Raw genomic sequence first — 22,273 nt, forward strand, 5'->3', positions numbered from 1 at the left:
CTAACAAAGGACACAGTGAAAAGATAGGACTCAATAATGGAAGACTCATGCGAGAGGGAACAGTACTCGAAGACAAGCATATTCGGAAGAATATACCGACACAGTACAACCCATGAACAAAAGACATTCAAACTCAACCACCACCATACAACTACATCTAACAACAGTAGACTACTAGAGAATATGCCAAAACACTGCTTCCAAGTTCTTCCTGAACAAAACAACCCGGATATATGCTAGGGGGCTGCAAAAGGAGAGGTATACGGTTCTATCAAACAACTCAGATTCAAGACCCTCCAACTTTTTGTTCCAAATAGCAAGAGGCTCGGGGGCTACACTCAGTGAGTGCACTTTTTTTGAAAAAGCGCACGTCACCAAAAAGACTTCTTCAAGACAAGACCCTCCAGCTCCTTGTTCCAAATAGCAAGAGGCTCAGGGGCTACACTCAGTGAGTGCACTTTTTTTTCTTCAAAAAAGCGCACGTCACCAAGAAGACTTCTTCAAGATAAGACCCTCCAGCTCTTTGTTCCAAACAGCAAGAGGCTCGGGGGCTACACCCAGATGGATGTATTTTTTTCTTCAAAAAGCACGCACCACTCGAAGATATCAAGAAGCGCTACATGGTTTCACTCAAAAAGCACTCGGACGACGCTTGTTCCTACTTGACAAGACCTGAAGGAACAAGACGAGGCTTCCAGAACTCAACCATGAAGTGCTCGGGAGCTTATCGGTATGAGACCCACAGGATACCCCGCAAGGAAGGAAGAAGGCCTAGTCCAATTAGGATTCTCCTCCTGTAATCTTAGTAGTAGTATTACTCTGTAATCCTACTAGAAACTCTCATTGTAAAACGACTAGGACTCTAACCTCCTGACTATATAAAGGAGGGCAGAGCTCCTTAGATTGCAGGGTTCAAGAGAATAACTGTACAACACAACACTTCATAATCAATCCAACGCAAAGGTTAACACCAACTGGACGTAGGGTTATTACTCGATCCACGATCAAGGGCCTGAACCAGGATAAATCGACTGTCTTTTGTGTTAACCATCGAGTTTAGCATACACCGAAGCCCGAACATACTGCCCCGGGTACCCCTGTGGCAGGCTATCGGTGGTCAAACATTGACAATGATGAAGGTGTGTTATGGTTCAAGGATCGCCTAGTGGTACCAAAGGTTCCTGAGTTGCGGCAGTCAATTCTGGAAGAGGCACATGCTACTAGGTTATCTATCCATCCAGGAAGCAACAAGATGTACCATGACTTGAAGCAAAGTTTTTGGTGGACTAAAATGAAAATAGAGATTGCTAGATATATAGCAAAGTGTGATACTTGTCAAAAGGTGAAAGCAATACATTTGAGGTCTGCTGGTGAATTACAACCATTACCTATTCCATCTTGGAAGTGGGAGGACATAAGTATGGATTTTATTGTTGGTCTACCCAAGACATCAAAGGGATTTGACTCAATATGGGTTATTGTAGATCGACTAACCAAATCGGCACATTTTCTTCCAGTTCAGAATACATATCCCACTCTACGGTATGCCAAGATGTATTTAGAACGAATTGTGAGTCTCCATGGAGTACCCAAGACTATTGTGTCAGATAGGGGTACACAGTTTGTCTCCAGCTTTTGGAAACACTTGCATTCTTCATTGGGTACCAAGCTCCTGTATAGTATAGCTTATCATCCGTAGACTGATGGACAAACTAAAAGAGTCAATCAAGTGCTTGAAGATATGTTAAGGTGTTGTGTCCTTAACTATTCCAATAAATGGGACGAATGCTTACCTTTGGCTGAATTCTCATATAACAATAGTTATCAGGAAAGCATTAGAATGGCTCCATTTGAAGCGCTCTATGGTCGTAGATGCAGAACATCGCTGAGTTGGTCTGAGCCTGGAGAAAGAAGATTCTTTGGAGTTGACCTTGTGAAAGAAACAGAAGACAAGGTTAGGCAAATACAGAGTAATTTGAAGATAGCTCAGTCCCATCAAAAGAGTTATGCGGATAGACGACGGAGACCATTGGTATTTAACAAAGGAGATTTTGTATATCTGAAAGTATCACCAATGAAGGGAGTTACCCGTTTTGGTGTTAAAGGAAAGTTGGCACCTCGATATATTGGACTATTTCAAATTTTGGAGAGGTATGGAAAAGTGGCATATCGCTTGAAATTACTAGAACATCTCGCAGCTGTGCATGATGTATTCCATGTTTCTCAATTGAAGAAGTGTCTCCGAGTGCCTGAGCAGAATGTTGAGGTTGAAGGAGTAGAACTTGAACCAGATCTGACTTATTCCGAATATCCTATCCGAGTTTTGGATCAGAAAGATCGTGTTACTCGAAGAAGGACAATCAAGTTCAACAAGATACAATGGAATCAACATTCAGAAGAAGAAGATACTTGGGAATTAGAAGATTACTTATTAGAAAAATTTCCAGAGTTTCTTGCGTCAATATAGAATAGAGTAATGTTAGTTGAGCTCGGTTGTACAAGTTGTGTTTTGTAAAGGGACCTCACCTGTTTTATGGACATGTTTTGGATGTTTTTGGACTGACACATTTCCTTTTCCATTACTTACCCTATGGCTTTGAATCTCGGGGCGAGATTTCTTTTAGGGGGAAGGATTGTAACACCCCGGGTGTTTAAATATTAAAAACATGACATGTCATCATATGCATTGCAAGGCATTTGGTCATATTGCAAACTTTGATATGCATTCACTAAAACAAGTTTACATTTGTGTTATGAGTGTTGAATTGAATTGTTTGAATCAAGTAAAAATTTGGTTTGGATTTGAATTTTCTAGAAAACCCTGATTTTCAGTATTTAAATCCTACCCTAAAAACTCATTTCAAAATCTAAGCATATTTTGGGGTTGAGCCCAAAAGCAAAAGTGTAGAGCTTGTCAAGTTATACAAAGTTTGTTTTTGGAGTTATCAAAGTTGTTATGAAAAATTTGGAGTAATTCGAAAAGGCGTAATTCGTTAAATTTCCCCTATTTGAATTCAAAAGTTCATTTCAAAATGTAGGCCGAATTAGGGGTTGGTCATAAAAGCAAAGTTGTAGAATTTTGAATTTTGAACAACTTTTATTTTTGGATATTTTTGAGTTGTTACACAAATTTGGGAGTAATTTGAATTTGAAAACGAAGGGCAATTCTGTAGATTCTATGAACAGTGTTCACCGCCTAAGCTACACCGCCGGCGACCTTCGGTTTGCTTCCAGGCGCGGTCATGGCCGTCTTTGGCGTCGCGCTGGCATGGTGAAGGCCACAACGCAGCTTCCTTGTGCTTCTGAGCCGCTCTATTTAGCCTTGGCCGTCGCCGTTTGCCCCCGCTCTCTTGCTATGTTTTCCCGACGCCACGACCATAACTCCGGCGACCTCTCACCGTCGATTTAGCACACTCCAGCCGCTGCAAAGCTTGTCACAACTCCGCCTGCTACTTGCGCACCCAACCAACCTGCTTTTGTCGCTTGTCTTCACTGGAAACTCGCGGTGCGCGCTCTTCTTCCTCGCGACCGGCAACCTCACCCGCGATCCCATTTCGTCGTGGTCAGCGCGTTGCGGTGAGTCTCTGTCCTTGCCGAGCCGTGATTCAATTTCTCCACGATGCCTTGGTGCTTTGTACCTTGATGCTTGATCAAATTGTCCAACGCAGCCACCGGAGCGTCACCGTCGCCGTTGCTTGCTCTGCCGTGACCGCTGTGTCCGTCGAACGGTGTCTCCAGTGCTCCTCCGGCCTTGTGCTCTACTCAGTCGCGTTTGGGGTGAGCTGCTGATGCTTCCTAGGCCATCTGTTTAAGCTTTACAAGTCTCACATCGCCAGCGTAGCGTAGCCGCACCGTCGTGGCCGCCATGGCCGGCGTAGTGCTCGGTCCAGTCCGTAGCTAGTCCAGCTTCTGCCCCAAATCGATGCGCCTAGTCGAGGGTAGTGTTTTGGTACCTTGGACGTCACCGTTGGTCTCGCCGTCGGTGAGATATCGCCGGTCAGCGTGTGTGTCGCCGGAGTCAAAGCCTGAGGTTGAAGATGACATGTGGGGTCGGGATGTCAGTGACTGTGTAGTTCAAAAATGGATTTCTTCTATTTTCTGGAATAAATGAATAGTGTCTGTTTTTGTTATTTTTGTGTAGATTTATTTAGAGCTCGAAAAATTATGAAATTTTTTGTGTGACCTCTCTGTGATGTATATTATTTAAGAAAAATATGAAATAATGTTTTTCAGCACTTTTTGGATGTGATGAAAATTGCTCAATTAATTAATAAATGGATTTCCATGATTTTTCTAGGCTTATTTATTTATCCAAAAATTATAAAAATTGTTTTGCCACTTAGTTATCATGTGATAAACATTTACAAAAATTTTAAGGTCAATTGGAACAAGTTGATTTATTTCTTAATTCTTAATTAATTAATTAGTTCATAAAAGCAAATAGTAACCTTTAGTGATTTGGGTTTTGTTTGAATTTTTGATTGAGTGATGTCCTTGGGTCATTAGTTGGTAATGATCTTTGGCAATTGATGTTAGTATTCTAGAAAGGTTTAGTTAGTTTGACTTGTAACTGTACCGCGAAAGAAAGTTGTATTTCAGTTATTAACTTTTGCATCCATCATCAAGCATCATGTTTCGTATTCTGCATCATGTTAAACATGGTATTGTTACTACATGTAGTGAACGAAGGTGAACACGTGATAGTTAATCAAGTTGCTGAGGAAGTTAGTCCGTCGGTTGAGGTCGGATCGAATACTTGTGGAACGTCGAAGGAATCGGACTTTTCCGTCAACGAAGGCAAGCCCCGGATGCATACAACCCTACCTTGTGTTTTACAAATTAATTTCGCTTTTGCTATTCTATACTGCATTAAGTGATTAAGAGTTAAGTAAAAGCCTAATTGGTGCATTACCAACATTGTTTTTCCATATCTACCTTGATTGCCTGTTTATTCGTAAATGTTTAGATATGCTTAGTCATGCTTAGTCGGGTGATTACCTGTCACCTGAGAATCTTAAATGGATCTTTGGTTACTTATGTGATCATAAAATATGAGAATGTGGAGTAATAAATCTAGACCGGGCGGACTAGGTGTGTGTGAGCCACAAGACATGGAGGACTTGTGAGCGGGTCCTTTCCGCCTGTGTCGATTAAGGTCCGTCCGTTGTTGAACTGTGTGCGGTGAGACTTTGTAGTACTAACCACATACTCCGGTAAGCCTTAACTTGGCAATTCTATTACAAGAATGGCTACTCGCGCACTGGGAGTGGAGAGATGGCGGGAATAGCGTGTACCCACGTGGCAACGGGTTGGATTGGTGGAGTACTGTATTCTCGGGTGGCGCAGACCCGTTCTTATTTTAGAGGATCCGAGAGTAGGTTGATATATATAGGTCGGGGACCTGCATATGTCGTGTGGTCTGTAATCCCTAGCTGGGTTTAATCGGTTCGAATCGTCGTTGCTCCTCGGTTATGGAGACTCACTTCTCTGTTCATCATCGTAGTTTAATAACTAGAACTGGAGTAAGGTTTGAGAAAGAGACTGATATAAAGTTCATGATCTCATTATGGATCATGGCAGATTCATATGTGGTACTTATAAAGTTTTACCTTTGAAGTAAAGAATTTTGTTAAAGAGCTTTTACGCAAAAGAACTTTGATTATTGCTAAAACCATACCTTAAATCCCTGAGCCTACATTCCTGAGTCTTCTCAGTTTTATTTCGGTTAAGTCTTGTTGAGTACTTTTGTACTCAGGGTTCGTTGACCCTTGTTGCAGGTGAGCCTCATGAGCAGATCTGTTTTGGATCGTGCTGCATGACTATTGTTCGATCTGACGATGAGAAGTAAATGTGTGGCCCTTGGGCAGGGCAGTTTCATTGTGTGTTTTGTATTATATTATAATGCCACTCCACTATTTCGTTTTGTAATAATCATCGAACTTAGTTGTGAGGTTTGAAACTACTGTTTTGTAAATTATGTTATTGTAAGACTTCCGCTGTTTTTACTCTGGTGTAGATATTTGAATAAATGTTGTAATACTGCAATGATTTTGTAATGTGATCTTGCTCGAAAATTGTGGATAATTCGGGGTTCCCCGAGGACACCCGACAGTCTTCTTAAGTTACCGGAAACATATGCATAGATGTCAAAGGTCGTCGGACAGTGACAGGTGCATGTGGGCCCTATAATTTAGGAGGTTCTACCACAAAATGTCTCACTCCTCCAAAGGCTCAGGGGCTACTGTCGGATATCTATACCTGGGTATCCGAGCCAAAGGATTAATGAGCGTCACGTCGGCTCATCCAATGGTTAAGGACACAACTACGACCTCGTTCGACTCCGAGGATAAGGTTTCCGCCTCGTCCGGTCCCATAGGGAGGGCTTCGCCTCGTCCGGTCCCACGGGGAGGGTTCCGCCTCATCTGACTCTGAGGACAAGGTCTCCGTCTCGTCCTACCCGCAGGGGTCGGGCCATGTCTCGTCCAGTTCCACGGGGAGGGCTCCACCTCGTCTGACCCCCGAGGGTCGGATTCCGTCTCGCCTAGCCCCCAGGGTGAGATTTCTGCCTCGTCCGATCTCGGAGGGTCGGATTCGCTGCAAGACAAAAGCAGTGGCCCCAAGGTGGGACTCAAACCGCTTCAACCACTATGGCATGGAGGCGCACGCTCGGGAGCACATCTCGGACGTGTCCTGATGCGACGGGCTATCATATCAGGCCATGCTGGGTGACTCATGTCGCCCACCGCGTCAACAAGCCAGCACTGTGCTGCCAACTCCCTGCTTGACCACCATCCAACGTCAGTCAACTGGTATCAGTTGACTGGCACTGTACCGTCAGCTCCATTGCATTGCCTCTGTCAGGGGACCTTTTGACCATTCCGTTCCACTCGGATGGGATGGAAGACAAGAACGATGCACGACGCCCGCACGTATGCTGCAGCGGCCAACAGGACCCTGGTACGACGCCGCTGCCACCACGATCTACAGGGTCAGTGAGACTCACACAAAGAGGAAGACGACACACCTCCGGGAGCCTTGTTTCTCATTCTTTTGTTCCTCTTCCCTTCCGTTGTAACCCCTGCTTTCCCTTGGCCTATAAAAAGAAAAGCATGGCGTCCAACTAAGGGGCATCGATTTCACTGCATCGCATATCACACTGCTAATATTAAAAGTTAGGGACCTGCGGTGATCACCTATAATATCACACTGCTAAGTTTAGGGACCTGCGGTGATCACCTATAATATCACACTGCTAAGTTTAGGGACCTGCGGTGATCACCTTGAAAGTTTAGTGACCGGGATGACACCGCCAGCCAAGTTTAGGACCTGCGATGATCACCTTAAAAATTTAAAGACCTAAATAATACTATCTGCGAAATTTAGAGACTCGTAGATATTACTTTATACCTTAGTAAGACTATCTCCAACAGCCCAAACATAAACACAAGACCCATTCTAAGGATCGGGTCACCCACCCAAAAATCCTTTTCTCCAACAGAGAACCCAAAATATCACTGCCCTCCTCTCTCTCTCTCTCTTCGTAACTGCACTAGGTAGAACAGGGCCTGCCGTGCAGACGCAAGATGGAGCAAAAAATTCCCCTGAATCCAAAATCAATCGACCAAGACTAGGAACCAATCCACTAGCTTCAACATGGATCCGCCGCCAGCCCCTACGAATCAACAACCAACAGACCTGGATCCCCCTGCGAATCAACAACCAACAGATCCACCGCCGAAGGCCTGGCACAGGATATCGGGTGGCGGCATCGCGTCGGAGACGATGCAGGCGGTGCCGGATCTCGAGTGGCGGTGCGGCATGTGGACACCGGCGTGCTCCCGTGGCCAGGCGCACCTCGCTCGACGGAGATGGCGCACGGGGGATCTCGAGCGGCGGGACGACGCACGGATCTCGACCGGCACTGAGCTACTCGGCAGGGGCGGAGCTCGGACTATGGCGTGCTCGCGCAGCCCGCTCGACGGAGGATGCGCTCGCAGCTCCGGCGCAAGGATTTGGATCGACGAGAGAGACGATAGAAAGAGGACGCATATCTGCGTTTTCTCCCTCCTTCTCCCCAAAATAGGGGCTCTATTTGGCTATTTTGCTGGAAGCTGGTTTTTCACTGTGCCGGACTCAAAATGGGTTTGGAAAACTATATGCCTGACTTGTTTGAGACAGTCTAACACCGTCGGCCAAGTTTGCTCCGAATTTTGCTTTTGCAATGTGTCTCTCAATCAGGGCAGCTGACCAGAGGTCCACCCACAGCACCACACATCCGCATCCGCTGGATCCGTGGCACAGCAGAGGCAGGCAGGTTGCAAACTTGCAATCGCCCCACGCCACACATGTGCGTTCCACGTGTGCGCGAGAATGCGACAACAGGTGGGCCCCCGGAGCTCTCTAGCGGTATAGCAGCGGCGCCGGCGGCGTGCCTCTACCTCTCTCTCTCTCTCTCTTCCCTGGCTCCCCGCCCCTGTTTCCGCCCCCCGTAAACCTCCCATCCGCCATTGTCAATCCATCCGCTCCTCCTAGACCTCAGTCCTCCCCCAACCACGGGATCTCTCGCTGTCCCACCCCACTCCCTCCTCCAGTTGGCAGTGGCACACCGCACACCTATATAAACACCCGGACTCCACGCTCCCCCCCGCATCGCCGCCTCCGTCCCGACGAATTGGATTAGGGAAAGCAAAAGGTAAGATCTTTCCCCAGCACCGATGATTTTTGCGGCGCCGGCCGCCGAGGATCTCCCTTTTATTTCTGCTCTTGTAGTGCCTGCCATTCAGCGTTTGTTTTTTTTTTCAACAAAAAAGGAATTTCTTCGATACAATCCAGTCTGCCACTGCCACTGCCACATTGACCGCGATCTGATCCTAACCCACGGAACTGCCGTTCGTTTCCCATGAATCAGACGATGGATCTCGCCGACATCCCGCAGCAGCAGCGGCTCATCGCCGGCGCGGCCCTACTAGTGGCCACCGTCATCTTCCTCAAGCTCCTCCTGAGCGCCCGCTCCGGGGGCGGCAAGAAGCGCCTGCCGCCGACGATCCCGGGGGCGCCGGTGGTGGGCGGGCTCGTCAAGTTCATGCGCGGGCCGATCCCGATGATCCGGGAGCAGTACGCGCGCCTGGGGAGCGTCTTCACGGTGCCCATCATCACCCGCAAGATCACGTTCCTCATCGGGCCCGAGGTGTCGGCGCACTTCTTCAAGGGCAACGAGGCCGAGATGAGCCAGCAGGAGGTGTACAGGTTCAACGTGCCCACCTTCGGCCCTGGCGTCGTCTTCGATGTCGACTACTCCGTCAGGCAGGAGCAGTTCAGGTTCTTTACCGAGGCGCTCCGGGCTAATAAGCTTCGCAGCTATGTCGACCAGATGGTTGCTGAGGCTGAGGTGAGGATTTACTTACTGCTATGTCTTAAGATCTGTTCTTAGTCTCTGGATGTATTTGGATTTGATGTGGTGGCGATTCAGTAATTGCGATGCTTGTTCTTGGCATGTTTGGATTTGTGGATCTGTAACTGTGGACATGTTAGGGGTAATTCAGTACTTGGGGGACAGGGTTTGTAATATGATAGTAGCACAGGAGTACCATAAACCTCATACTTTATGTGTTTTCATTCATGATTATTTTCTGAGCATTTCTACTTAAAGGTTGTTGGTTTGGTGCTTCTCGAGCATTTTTGGTAAGTTACAGGTGTGATATGTATCTTTCATGGACGGTTTAGTGAACAGGACTTAACATCTGTGACTGATATATCTCTTCATTTCCATTTCCTAAGACTGTATGGTGTTATATTTGTCTCGATTCATTTGAGCTCAGCATATTTTTCTTCATTGGACTATCTAGTCCCTTCGGAAAGTTACAGATTGCCTTTTCTTTTGGGAAAGGAAACTAAAATATGATTAATGTGCAACTTCTGGAGCCAATGCGTGGCTATCTCACATGATCTTCATCCCTTTGGAGCTGATGCTTCCAGACCTTAACTAGTAGGCTTTTGGGATGCCTTGCATGCTTTTTTTTTCTAGTGGGACATTTTCTTCTATGCTACTTTTTTGGTTCTTTATATATTTCCTAGTTTTGTGTATTAAAGTTTCTTTTCTAGTATGTTCTGATGAACTGTTTCTGTGTTCACACTCTTTCTACCTTTTCCTCAAGTGACAATCAATTTAGAGATAATGGGCAACATCCCTTGACTAGCTGATCTCTGCAAGCTATATTTATTTGCTAACTCACAAATGGTTATGACACTTGGATACAGTTTTCTGTTTATTGTAGAGTTGAGGTGGGAATAATATATTACTCCCTCCATTCCAAGACTTTTTGGCTTTTCTAGATATGTTGCTTTTACTATGTATCTAGACATAGTGTATATCTAAGTGCATAGCAAAAGCTATGTATCTTAAAAAAGCCAAAACGTCTTATAATTTTGAATGGAGGGAGTACCTTTTTCTATTAAAAAATATTCTTATCAGAAACATTGAAATTCCTAAGTCTGTAAAAAGAAATGCAGTTATGTGTCCTTGTGAACTGACAAAATATATTGTGATGTGCTCCATCTGGTCGAATGTGGAGGTCAATTATAGAAGCATGGCTTCATATTACATCGAACATTATTATGGCCCTGTCCTAAGATTCTTGATTTAAGTATTAATTTTAGGTCTTGAGCTTCATTCAGAACTGCATTGAAATATTCCATATAAACTTGTTACTGAAACAAGTTGAATTTATGTGGCTACAAACACCAAAAATGGCAAGATAAATTGCTAAACTCCAGCAACACATTCAGGATGTACACATAGTGCAAGAAAAAAAATGCTTTGAGTGCCTCATCTACCTTGCTAATTCAATTTCATCACACTGGCTCCATTGGAGCTTGTTAATCTCATCACCTTTATTCATAATATTAAGATTGCTACTGCAGTGTGTCTCTTACACCAACATTGAACCAACGCAAATCTTCTAATAATATTAGTTTTCATAATTTTCTGTTCGTTTTAGCATTAATGTTAATGATGAAGCCAAAGTTTTCATGTATGTGCAGAGAATTCTCTGTATCAAATTTTATGTACATCTGGCCTAATGAAGTTCAATACCTTTATCCATATTAGTAATTACCTGATAGAATTTACTAGCAAGCCAAGATAAAATGATAAATCACATCTGTCATCCTGATCTTTCTAGTTTTCTGAATTTGCTGTTTTTAATCATATTTTTGTATCCATGCTGGATAATTAATATCTGCACAACCCCAACCTTTCCTGCAGGAGTACTTCTCAAAGTGGGGAGAAAGTGGCACTGTTGATTTGAAGTACGAGTTGGAGCACCTCATCATACTGACGGCTAGCCGGTGCTTGTTGGGGAGGGAGGTGCGAGAAAAACTGTTTGACGATGTTTCTGGTCTCTTCCATGACCTTGACAATGGGATGCAGCCAATTAGTGTCCTCTTCCCATACCTCCCAATCCCTGCACATAAGCGTCGTGACAGGGCACGGGCACGTTTGGCAGAAATCTTTGCCACCATCATCAAGTCCCGCAAGGCCTCTGGACAGTCTGAGGAAGACATGCTGCAATGCTTCATTGATTCCAAGTACAAGAATGGGCGACCCACCACAGAGGGTGAGGTAACTGGGCTACTTATCGCAGCACTCTTTGCTGGACAGCACACCAGCTCGATCACCTCAACCTGGACTGGAGCGTACATGCTTCGCTTCAAGCAGTACTTTGCAGAAGCTGTAGAGGAGCAGAAGGATGTCATGAAACGGCATGGCGACAAGATTGATCATGACATCCTGGCAGAGATGGATGTCCTCTACCGGTGCATCAAGGAGGCCCTTCGTCTCCACCCGCCACTAATCATGTTGCTTCGCCAATCACACAGCGACTTCACCGTAACAACAAAGGAAGGCAAAGAGTATGACATCCCCAAGGGCCACATTGTCGCGACATCGCCATCCTTTGCCAACAGGCTGCCCCACATCTACAAGAACCCTGACTCATATGACCCTGACCGGTTCGGTCCTGGAAGGGAGGAGGACAAGGCTGCAGGCGCCTTCTCATACATCTCCTTTGGTGGTGGCAGGCATGGGTGCCTCGGTGAACCCTTTGCCTACCTGCAGATCAAGGCGATCTGGACGCACCTACTGAGGAACTTTGAGTTCGAGCTGGTATCGCCGTTCCCAGAGAACGACTGGAACGCCATGGTGGTTGGCATTAAGGGTGAGGTGATGGTCAATTACAAGAGGCGGAAGCTTGTTGTGGACAACTAAGATTGTGGTGCAGTCTCTTAGATGCTTGCTTCTTGTTGATTTGATTGTTTTCACATGTTTGTCAGCATTTGTTCGGTGCAAGTTCTGCTGTACGCACGGCAGCTTTGTAGGGGTGTTTCTATTGTTTAGGATTCTGTAATTTGCTTCACTGTGGGTCTGCCATGATCTGCAACTTCCGCCTGTTAGCTGCCTAGCTAAGCATTTCCCTTCGTCATATCTGTAACTTGTAGCATCTTTAAGCGTGTGGCTCTATTGTTGAAAGCCTGATGTTTATCATTCTCTTAGATGGATGTAAACACAAAACTGAACAAATAACCTCTCTGTAATGAATAAACTCAGGTGTTCAGTGTGAATCTGTTGTGAACTTGTGATCCTGTTCTTCTATGTGACTGTAGGATGTACTGTTCTTCTATTTGAAGCTTCGGAGTGTCTAGAGTTCCTGTTAGGTATTTCTGTTAGTAAAACATGAAGTGTTACAATTATTGGCAAAATGGATAGCAGTATTAGAATGCTGAAACAGTCGCAAGTACTTCAAAATACATATACAAACTAAACCGAAGAAAACAGCCCCAAGTACTTCAAAAATCATCGTGTTCCTAAGCATCTTTTACTTTCTGCATTTGCTTTCATGCAATTTACATTTTTAAAATTGTCATGTTGGTGTAGGACTAAAACCTGGAGTGAAAAACTTTGTTTGATAACCATAGAATACTTGTTAAGCACAATTGGTGAATTTGACAAATTGATAGGTTTTATTTTCGCAAATTTTTTAGATTAGCTCAATCCAATCCTCTTCTTGGTCATCTTGATCCTTCATAAATGATGCAAATTTTTATGTTCATGTAATATTTAAGACGCAACAACAAGTTGTGCACAGAGATTAAAAAAAAGTGAAATCGACACTTGAATAGTTGCAGGTTATACTGTTTGTCTGATCTGATACCTGCAACTATTTACATGTTGTTTTCACTTTTTCCATATACATATTTTTGTTGCATGTCAAATTTTAAAAGTACATAGAACTTTGCATTATCTATTCATTAATATTTTTGGTAGAACTTTTCAAGCACATTTTGGGGCTTTTTTTTCAAATGGGAGCACCGGGTATTTTGTCGCTTTCTAGGATATCGACACTGAAGTTTGACCACTTTTAATGCATTTTGCTTGCCGGTTTCTTTCATGCCCCAAACTTGACTGTCATTTGCAATACGTATCCTCCTAGCTGACTGACTGCTTTTGTGCTGACCATCTTAGTTGTTTGACACGTATTCTTTAACCTAAACTGGTTTAGATTCTGTCCCCTAACACGTATATGTTCTAGCTATCTGTACCTCGTGAATTTCAGCTTGGTTACATAACTTTGTTAATGAGCTGGTGCGATACACGACGGCGTCATGGGAGAGAAAAGAAAAATGAAATCACATGCTTATTAAAAGAACAAAAAGGAAAGCTGAAACTTGAAGATAGTAATCAGGAAATCAGATTTCCTATTTCACATCCATACTGAAGAAAATGGATGGTGAGAATTAAAGAGCATTATCACAGGCCTCCCACAGGTAACTCTTGTTACACGCCACAATAAGTTTTTAAGACAACAGGCAACGATAATCACTACAACAGGAAAGGTGAAAAACATATGACCCTCACATGAAAAGATAAGCATGCCAATTTTCGCTCACTAACAGATCGGTAAAAAGTATGAACCAGTTGCCTAGATGGCAAGTGAAATTCATATCTCCATTTGAAAATCTCACTAAAAGAACTGCATGGTACAATGGCTAGAACTGGGACTTGTCAAGGCTGTCAAAGTATGGATGCTCCATCGCAGCTATAGCTGATATCCTGTTTGAAGGATCAAGCTGAAGCATTTTCTGCAACACATGAATACAAACTGTCAGCTCAGTTTCTTTCTTTTTTAGAAACAGAACATCGCTCAGTTTCTTGTTCAAAGGCATTGTGAAACATCCGAATGGAACTGTAACTACACTTTTCTTTTTTAAAGCATAACCAGATATTGGTTTTAGGAAGCGTGTTAACAATAAATGCACTAAACAAGTCACATATTGGGGCAAGGCACCAAAACAAAATATGCAGAGACCTATTTCAAATATGACAAAAATAAATGGATCGACTTCAGGTGAGTAATTGAAGCAAGGTATCTTAGGTTGGTTGATTAACACTTTGAATTTAAGAGAACACAGTAAATCAGCATGTACATCACTCTTAGAACTTACTGATAGCAGGTCTACGCCTTCAGGTTCCAGTGTTGGGACAACACGTGCCAAACTCTGGGGCTTCCACTGTGGAAACTCGTGCCAATCCCTCAAATCACTCACTCCAGGCCACTGCTCCTCAGTAGGTGTTCCCAGCAACCTTTTTTCGAAAAGCATATTTTGGTCAATACATTGTACAATACAGGTTTGTAGAACCAGACTGATATAGAATGACATTAATATGTGCAAGCAAGCTATTCCTTGAAAGTTAAGACAATCAAGAATTCAAGTGTAATTTAGCCATTGGAGTAGTGTCTAACAGTGAAGAGTATTGAAAATCAAACTACCATCTCATTTAATAACACATTCAGATTATCCCAAGAAAGAACTAATGAAATACAAGAACTGCAGCAAAATATTATGTGCAGCGTTCCTTCAACAGGATAAGAGAACAACTTCACAATTATCAGAATGATACTATCCTAGCAACTAAGGAAGGTGCTGCTCATATTATGGTAGCAACAACTGAATACAGAAGGAAAAGAAAAGGACCTGAAGATGTGAAGCAACTGTTGCAACTCAGAGTCACCAGGAAAGAGGGCCTGCCGTCGGGCCATTTCAGCTGCATTAAAAAGTTATGAACATCACAATGGGGTAAAAGTTTTCAGCATAAGTACAAAATCATTTGAATACACCATCTCATAATCAAGAGGAGCAAGGACAATATTTTAAGCCTAAGCACAATGTGCTATTTGGTTGGTCATAAATTAAATGACGTGGACAGTTTGGATTGTGGGGGCACTACTAAATTCCTTGTACTCATGAACATGCATCTGTTATTGCATTTGACTCCATATAATGCATCAAGTTTTCAGCACCAAGGCATAGTACATGGCATCTTGATTAAAGGCTGAAAAAGGAGAATAGGCTTACCAAAGATGCATCCAACAGACCACATATCAACGCCAGTTGAGTAATGTGTTGCTCCAAGCAAAACTTCAGGAGCTCTATACCAAAGTGTCACAATCTACACAAATACACAATATAAAGAGCTTACTGGATCATGCTCAGAAACTCTGTTAAAAACTAAAACTGCATTAGGCAATCCAACTCCGGATGGTAACCAGTACCTCATGGGTGTAGCTTTTCATAGGCACAGTGAAAGCTCTACCAAGACCAAGATCAGCAATCTTCAGTATCCCCTTCTCCTTGTCCACCAGCAGGTTTTGTGGCTTTAAATCCCTATAAATAAATTTGAGCATGAACCATATAAGTGGAAAATGCGATGTTGTATTCATCTGATGAGTTCAGCAACAGAAATCCAACCGGTGAAGGACACCATGGCCATGGCAGTGTGCAACTCCTTTGCATAACTGATACAGGAAATTCTGGAAAGAAGTAAAGAAAGTACATTAGTTCAAAAGGAACCAAAGGAGGGTGAGCTTCAAAACTTGGTATATAACAATCAAGAATTGCTGCATTGGCCAAACAAGTTTTCAAGAGAGTAAAGGTAGAAGAGAATGACTCATCGCCCATGACGTACTAAATGCTTCACTAGTCAAATACAGTGTGTTGTACTGGAACTTTTTTCAAATCACAAAGGACGGAACGCCAATTAAGGGGATTGGGGACCAATCTGGGTCCTCACAAATTATCAATAAACAGTGCAGGATAGTTACTTCCAAAATTTAACTCTCTTGTCGTTAATTTGAGAAACTGTAAACACAGATTAACACATCATCTGCCAGCTTACTGAAAAATATAATCAGTATATGTTGACTTACGACATTTAACTACTGAACCTGAGAAACAACGTAATTCGCCTGTGTTCAGTGCAGAAGCAGGAGAACAGACAAAACATCCGAATTCAATTTCACAGTTAAGTGCTTTGATTTTACAGTCGGTCAAACATATATATGGCCCAATGCTTTGAACCTATGATGATCCAGTTAGATCCTCACCTTTGTCGGAGCTGAAAATACCATTTGTAATGCACAGGCTAGTTTGCTCTGGTCGAGAGGGATCAATTGCACAGATCGATTGGAGCATGAGCAGTAGACATTTATGTGGCTTTTTATTTCCTTCTGATCAGAATTGTACTGTTGTCAGAATTAAATTAAGGATGTGATTTGTAACGCCCAGGCTACTTATTTCTGATTTCTGATCGAAGCGCTCAATTGCTCAGAAGACCGATTACAAAATGTATCATTTTTTTACAGAAGACAGAGGTAAACCAGGCAGGCAACTAATAACTAGTACTCCCCCAGTGACAACTGACATGAAGTGAGTAAAGTAAGCGTGATTATTAGCACCTTGATGAGTGTGGCGGGGAGCGGCCTGGCGGCGGATCCCCTGCGGTAGACGTCGAGGTACTTCTTGAGGTCGGTGTCGAGGAACTCGAAGACGAGGTAGAGGACGGGCTTGCCGTTCTTGGCGGCCTGCTCGACGGCGAGGAGGCGGACGACGTAGATGGAGTGGGAGAGGAGGTTGAGGAGGGAGATCTCGCGGAGCGCGGTGGGCGGGATCCCTTCCTCGTCCATCTCCAGCCGGGTCTTCTTCAGCGCCACCAGCTGCCCCGTCGCCTTGTCCTGCGCCTTGTACACCTTGCCGTAGGTCCCCTCCCCGACCTTCTCCAGCTTCTCGTACTTGTCCACGATGTTGATCTCCATCGCGCGCGTCGTCGCGGTCGCACCGGCCGGGGCCCTCCCCCGCGAACACGGATCGCGAACTCTCGCCGGCTGGCGGTGGCGGTGGATGAGGGCGAGGGCGACGCCGCAAAGGCAAACCCAGTAGGGAGGATGGGGAGGGGGAGGAGGAGTGGGGGGAGAGAGGGAAAGGGAGCCGAAATGTGTGTGAGAGTGAATGCGACGCCGCGTGGGAGAGAGAAGGAAGAGAGAAATGGGCCGCTCCGGGCAACGGTCGGGAGGAGGCTGAGGCTTCGCGCACACGCCGATGGCTCGAACTTCAAACTGCACCTCATCCGATTCCGAGCTTAAGTACTCCCGTTCATACCTATGGGATGGGGATTGGTTTTTCGTTGCCACGTTAATTAATGAAATTAAATTATATATATGGCTAATGACGATGAAGGGATCACCTGGTACTTTGCGCGCAGTTAAAATTCATATTTCCTCTGTTCTAAACTATATAGATAATTTTAGTACACCCTTTTTCTCTAGCTAATAAAGCTCTCTCTTCACTCGAAAAAGAAAAAAATTAGTACACCCTTTGTCTCAAATACACTTAATATTTTAGGATCTTTTAAAGCAAGATTAGTGCTCAACGAGAATTGCTCACCTACCCCTGTTTATTAAAGATAAATCTCGGCTGGTGGCATTGAGACGCGGAGGAGGCGAAGGTGTCCTCCACCGAATTGATCGGGCATGAGAGAAAGAAAAGAGTCGTGCGGGTTGATGCCGCTGAGACCATGTGTAGCTCTTGAGAAATACTACGGTCTAGCCCATTCCTCAAAAGATGTTTCCACGTGATCCCTATCTACAACAATTTTAACTTTTAGTTTCGACGGACGAATAATCATTAAGTCCTCCTCTTTCCAGACAAGCCATACAAAGAGATCCGTCCGCTGTCTTTTTATTGAATCTTTTAAAGATAGATATTACGATTAGTCCTTTTCTTTACTATCTACGGTCCTTCTATTTTTTTAAGTTATTCATTGGAGCAATTGTATATTGAAGTCAATCCGAGGCAAGTGTTCCGATCTGTCTTTTTGCAATGTGTCTCCACACTGGCATAATGACCTAACATGTCGCACAAAGAAAAAATGACCATTTTTGGTAAACTTATAAGGCCAGTCTCGATGGTGAGTTTTATGGCGTTGTTTCCAAGACTGTAAAATGAAATGAAACATGGATGAAACATCCATTCTCAATGGAGAGTTTCATTCTTTGATTTCATTGACATTTAATTTCATGACTCATAGTCGTGCCAAAAGAGTTTCATCCCATAAAACTCACTTCTTCTCTCTCTAATTAAAAATGTTGCCACATCATAAAAAAACACTTATATGGCACCCTATTAAATATAAATAAAACTATAATAAAACTACCACTGAAACTAGCCTAAGAAATATTCTCACTCGATGGCAAATGTGAAGAAATTTTTGGGAAGGTGCTATTTGAACGCGTAACAACGAGAGAGTGGCATGAAGTTGAAAAGACCAAAGAAAATGGCAAGAATAGAATATCGTTTTTGGGGTGGCAAATTTTTTTTATTTCCCATTCTATCCCCCCCTTAGCAGCGGGCTCTGTTTAGATTCTAAAATTTTTCACCCAAAGTGTCACATTGAATCTTGTGGCACATGCATGGAGTATTAAATGTAGACGAAAAAAAAAACTAATTGCACAGTTAGGTAAAAAATTACGAGACGAAACTTTCGAACCTAATTAGTCTATAATTAGATGCTAATTAACAAATACAAACGAAAGTGCTACAGTAACCGCAGAATTTTTTTTTTTGAACTAACCAGCTCCGTCCTCACGACCTCACCGCACCAGCTCACTCCCCTCTAGCCTTTTCGTCGGCTCCACCTTCCCATTGCCGTTGGATCTGTCCGCGCCCGGGCACGAGGTCACCGGATTCAGCATTCCGCCTGAGCGCCGTCTCTCCTGTACCCACCCCATTGTCTCCGTCTAGGTCTGTGTTAAAACCCCGGGTTCCCGATGGGAATCCCTTGCCCCCTTAGCAGATCCTAGTCGCCGTCTTCTTCTCAGGCAAGAAAGTGAGGGAGGAAGGTCGCCGGCGGCAGCCGGCCGCCGCATGCTCGGGCCAAGATGTTCCTGCTGGACTGGTTCTACGGCGTGCTGGCCTCACTGGGGCTGCGCGAGAAGGTGGCCAAGATCTTCTTCCTCGGCCTCGATAACGCCGACAAGACCAAGCTCCTCCACATTCTCAAGGACGAGGTCTGGAAAAAGATCCCTTTTTGGTATTCTGACTTAATGCCGACCTCTATTTGTTTCGAGTAGATGGGGTGGAATTCTGTGGTTCGAAACAGCACGACCTTGCTTGGATCTGTATCTGCTTAATGTGTTCTTCTCCTATCGGTGTGGTTTCTGGAGATATCGTGTTATGTTTTGGTACTTCTTTAGCAGGTTTAGAGATTCAGAAGTAGTAGCTATGATTCTTGTACCATATATACTTTACTTGATGTCATTACTCACTCAGCGGGCACTAGAATATGACTTTTTTTTTACTATTTCTCCTGCTTATATACCTCCTGTCTGCAACATTTCCATTGAGATGGTTAGTGGGGATAGTGTATGGAACTGTAAGTATAGCTCAATTCAGACATTAAAATTCATAATATATCACTAAACATATATAGGCGTGCAACTCTAAACTGCTACCTACTAAATACTATTTTTTATGAGGCCATGGTGTTGGCTTTAGTCGGTACAACGGTGGATATTGAACATTGTTTTATAGGGGATTAGTGACTGAAGTACTGAACCCTATGATGAGGAATTGATCTGCTGAAACATCAGATGTGAGATTTTATTTACTGAATCATTAGTCGAGGGTATTTTTGAGCTGATTGTTGTACTGTAATGGAGCAGAAATTAGTGGTTGGTTACCATGCACAGACAATAACTTTTAGTAGCAGCAGGAGAAAGTAGTTTATCTAACTGCTGTTGCGGGTTTGGGTGGTTAAATCCTTGTTTGCAGAACTAAGGATTAAAAAGTTTTCATTGCAACACCCATCAATGTTGGGAGGAAGCAAGCAAATCGATTGGTGCTCCAAGGAAAGCAATTCGTTCATTAATCATTCTTCCGACCTGAGAACAATGGAAAAGGCGCAATGCAAGAATCTTTAGAAAGATCAAGTTCCCTTTCATGATGCTATTGGCGAAGATAAAGGATGAGGCAAGGGCATGGTGTCTGCATGGTGCAAATAGCATGAGAGAACTTAACCACAAGAGTAGTGTGCTTCGTGTAGTCCTAGCTTGATGGAGCTTTTTCTCTTTTGAGCTCTTGTTTTGCCTTGGCCTTTTGTTTCTTTCGTCTACTCTACTCCCCCTTGTTTTTAATCAATTGAACAGCAGAACTCCTGCCAGTTCGGTTTCAAAAAAAAAAAAAAAAAGAGAGAGAAAAAAAAGAAAATTGCAGGCCCATCAGGGTTTGTTTCTATTCTTACATGCCTCCTTCCTTTGTTTTATTTGTTCTCTGACTGTCCTAATCCTAAATGCAGATGGAGCAACCCTCAAGCTCACCAACAGCGCCATGGTCGGACATCTTGCCAGAGCTCCTTGGGCTTGTGTTCCTCCGCCTCCCTACACGCGCACTTCCCTGCTGTCTGCCGCCAATGGCGCTCTTCCATGAGGCAGTGCCACCTACCAGCCATGTCACCAATGCCTTGGTCCGTGCTTCCAGGAGGCAACATTGTTAGATTTTCTCATGATCAAACCTTCCACTTTCTCGACGCTACTTGTTACCACAACTCTTGTGGAGAGTGGCTTCTCTTATCCCGGGATGACGACAGCTGCTTCATGTTGAACCCCTTCACCAATGCCACTGTGCAGCTATGGTGAGCATGTAGAAACTGTCAATGCCCCTGATGATGAAACGGCGGTCACATGGATGGACATCAAGGACCTAACTGAGATATCTGTAAGCACGCTGATTATGTGCTCCAAACACCTCATTGCTGTGATAGTTGCTATTAGGGGCTGCTGCATGGTCAGTGAGCGCACATGAGCAGTGCATGTGGCTCTCAGATATGGTCTTCTTCCAAGGGAAGCTATATGCTATTGATACCAATGAGGACCTTCTTTCCATTGACATTGTGGATGAGCTTGACAATGATAGGCCAAGGGTATCTCGTATTGATCGCATCATTGAGGGAGAACCCCAGCCACCCCAAAGCTATCCCAAGTCTATGCTCTGCCTCCTTGAATCCCATGGGACATTGCTGATGGTACGCAGAAAAATGAACTCCAAAAGATATACTGTATACATGTCTGGAAAAGAAGTTTCTGTGGAGATGGAGCATAGAGTAGGTAGCAGGAGTTTCAAGTGCTCGAGGCAGACTTGAAGCGTTTGTTGTGGGCTGAAGTGAGGAGTCTAGGGAACGAAGTAGCTTTGTTCATTGGGCGAGGGTGCTCCTTAGCTGTCCATGCATCTCCTTATGATCTGTCACGGGACTGTATCTTCTTCATGGATGAGTACACTGGTGACACTGATGGCTGGTATTCGAATGTCCATGTATCTCCATATGATCTGTCACGGGACTGTATCTTCTTCATGGATGAGTACACTGGTGACACTCAGGCCGTTCGGAGGGTACAGATGGCTACTGTAGCACAGCTTATTTTGGATGATTGGATAGTATTGTGTGAAAGAGAATAAGCTGAAACAGACATGACCAGCCGAACGGGCTGACTGATGGCTGGTATTCGAAAACGACAACATATTGTAGTCTATATGACATGAAAGATGGGAAGGTCTATTCTCCCTTGTGGATGGTATCATGGAAGAGTGGACACCTCCCTGCAACCTGGCTTTTCTCCGAGGGTACTCATATTGGCCCTTTTTTATTGCAAGCTTTATCAATAGATAAAAGCAACAGTTTGACACTTTCTTAGCAAAATTGAAATATTTCTCCTTGATTTTGCATGATTATAGCTAGTTGTTAACCACATGTTTAGTTAGTTAGAAGAAAACTACATGTTTCTTTTACCTTAGGGGGTGTTTGGTTCCTCCTTCTAAACTTTAGTCGCTGTCCCATCGGATGTTTGACACATGCATGGAGTATTAAATATAGACTAATTACGAAACTAAT

The 22,273-nt window shown here is 44.0% G+C and overlaps 2 protein-coding genes and 1 pseudogene across 3 annotated transcripts; 2 read left to right on the forward strand and 1 right to left on the reverse strand.

Annotated features, from left to right (window-relative positions):
- Positions 1-8,448: 8,448 nt before the first annotated feature.
- Positions 8,449-12,618, forward strand: LOC136504567 (obtusifoliol 14-alpha demethylase-like). 2 transcript variants are annotated; one of them, XM_066499507.1, is made up of 3 exons: positions 8,449-8,692; positions 8,909-9,388; positions 11,264-12,618. In XM_066499507.1, exons 2-3 carry the CDS (start codon positions 8,912-8,914, stop codon positions 12,263-12,265), a joined length of 1,479 nt encoding a protein of 492 aa, XP_066355604.1. In that variant the 5' UTR covers positions 8,449-8,692; positions 8,909-8,911; the 3' UTR covers positions 12,266-12,618. The 2 variants fall into 2 exon arrangements, with proteins under 2 accessions (XP_066355604.1, XP_066355603.1); XM_066499506.1 differs by lacking the exon at positions 8,449-8,692 and having other exon boundaries at positions 8,900-9,388.
- A 1,123-nt stretch (positions 12,619-13,741) lies between these two features.
- LOC136504859 (cyclin-dependent kinase B1-1-like) lies at positions 13,742-17,447 on the reverse strand. The gene is made up of 7 exons (XM_066499893.1): positions 16,791-17,447; positions 15,805-15,866; positions 15,609-15,720; positions 15,412-15,505; positions 15,031-15,100; positions 14,500-14,638; positions 13,742-14,136 (listed from the first exon to the last, which is right to left on the reverse strand). Exons 1-7 carry the CDS (start codon positions 17,145-17,147, stop codon positions 14,044-14,046), a joined length of 927 nt encoding a protein of 308 aa, XP_066355990.1. The 5' UTR covers positions 17,148-17,447; the 3' UTR covers positions 13,742-14,043.
- A 1,821-nt stretch (positions 17,448-19,268) lies between these two features.
- Positions 19,269-22,273, forward strand: LOC136505649 (uncharacterized; annotated as a pseudogene).

This window comes from Miscanthus floridulus, chromosome 14 (assembly GCF_019320115.1).
Source record: "Miscanthus floridulus cultivar M001 chromosome 14, ASM1932011v1, whole genome shotgun sequence".
Classification (NCBI taxonomy): domain Eukaryota; kingdom Viridiplantae; phylum Streptophyta; class Magnoliopsida; order Poales; family Poaceae; genus Miscanthus; species Miscanthus floridulus.

Coding starts and splice junctions, on each gene's coding strand:
- LOC136504567 (XM_066499506.1), top strand. CDS start 8,900: ATGAATCAGACGATGGATCTCGCCGACATCCCGCAGCAGCAGCGGCTC. Junction 9,389..11,263: donor AGATGGTTGCTGAGGCTGAG/GTGAGGATTTAC, acceptor CCTTTCCTGCAG/GAGTACTTCTCAAAGTGGGG.
- LOC136504859 (XM_066499893.1), bottom strand. CDS start 17,147: ATGGAGATCAACATCGTGGACAAGTACGAGAAGCTGGAGAAGGTCGGG. Junction 15,101..15,411: donor GTCTGTTGGATGCATCTTTG/GTAAGCCTATTC, acceptor TTTTTAATGCAG/CTGAAATGGCCCGACGGCAG. Junction 14,639..15,030: donor CAGTTGCTTCACATCTTCAG/GTCCTTTTCTTT, acceptor TTTCGAAAAAAG/GTTGCTGGGAACACCTACTG.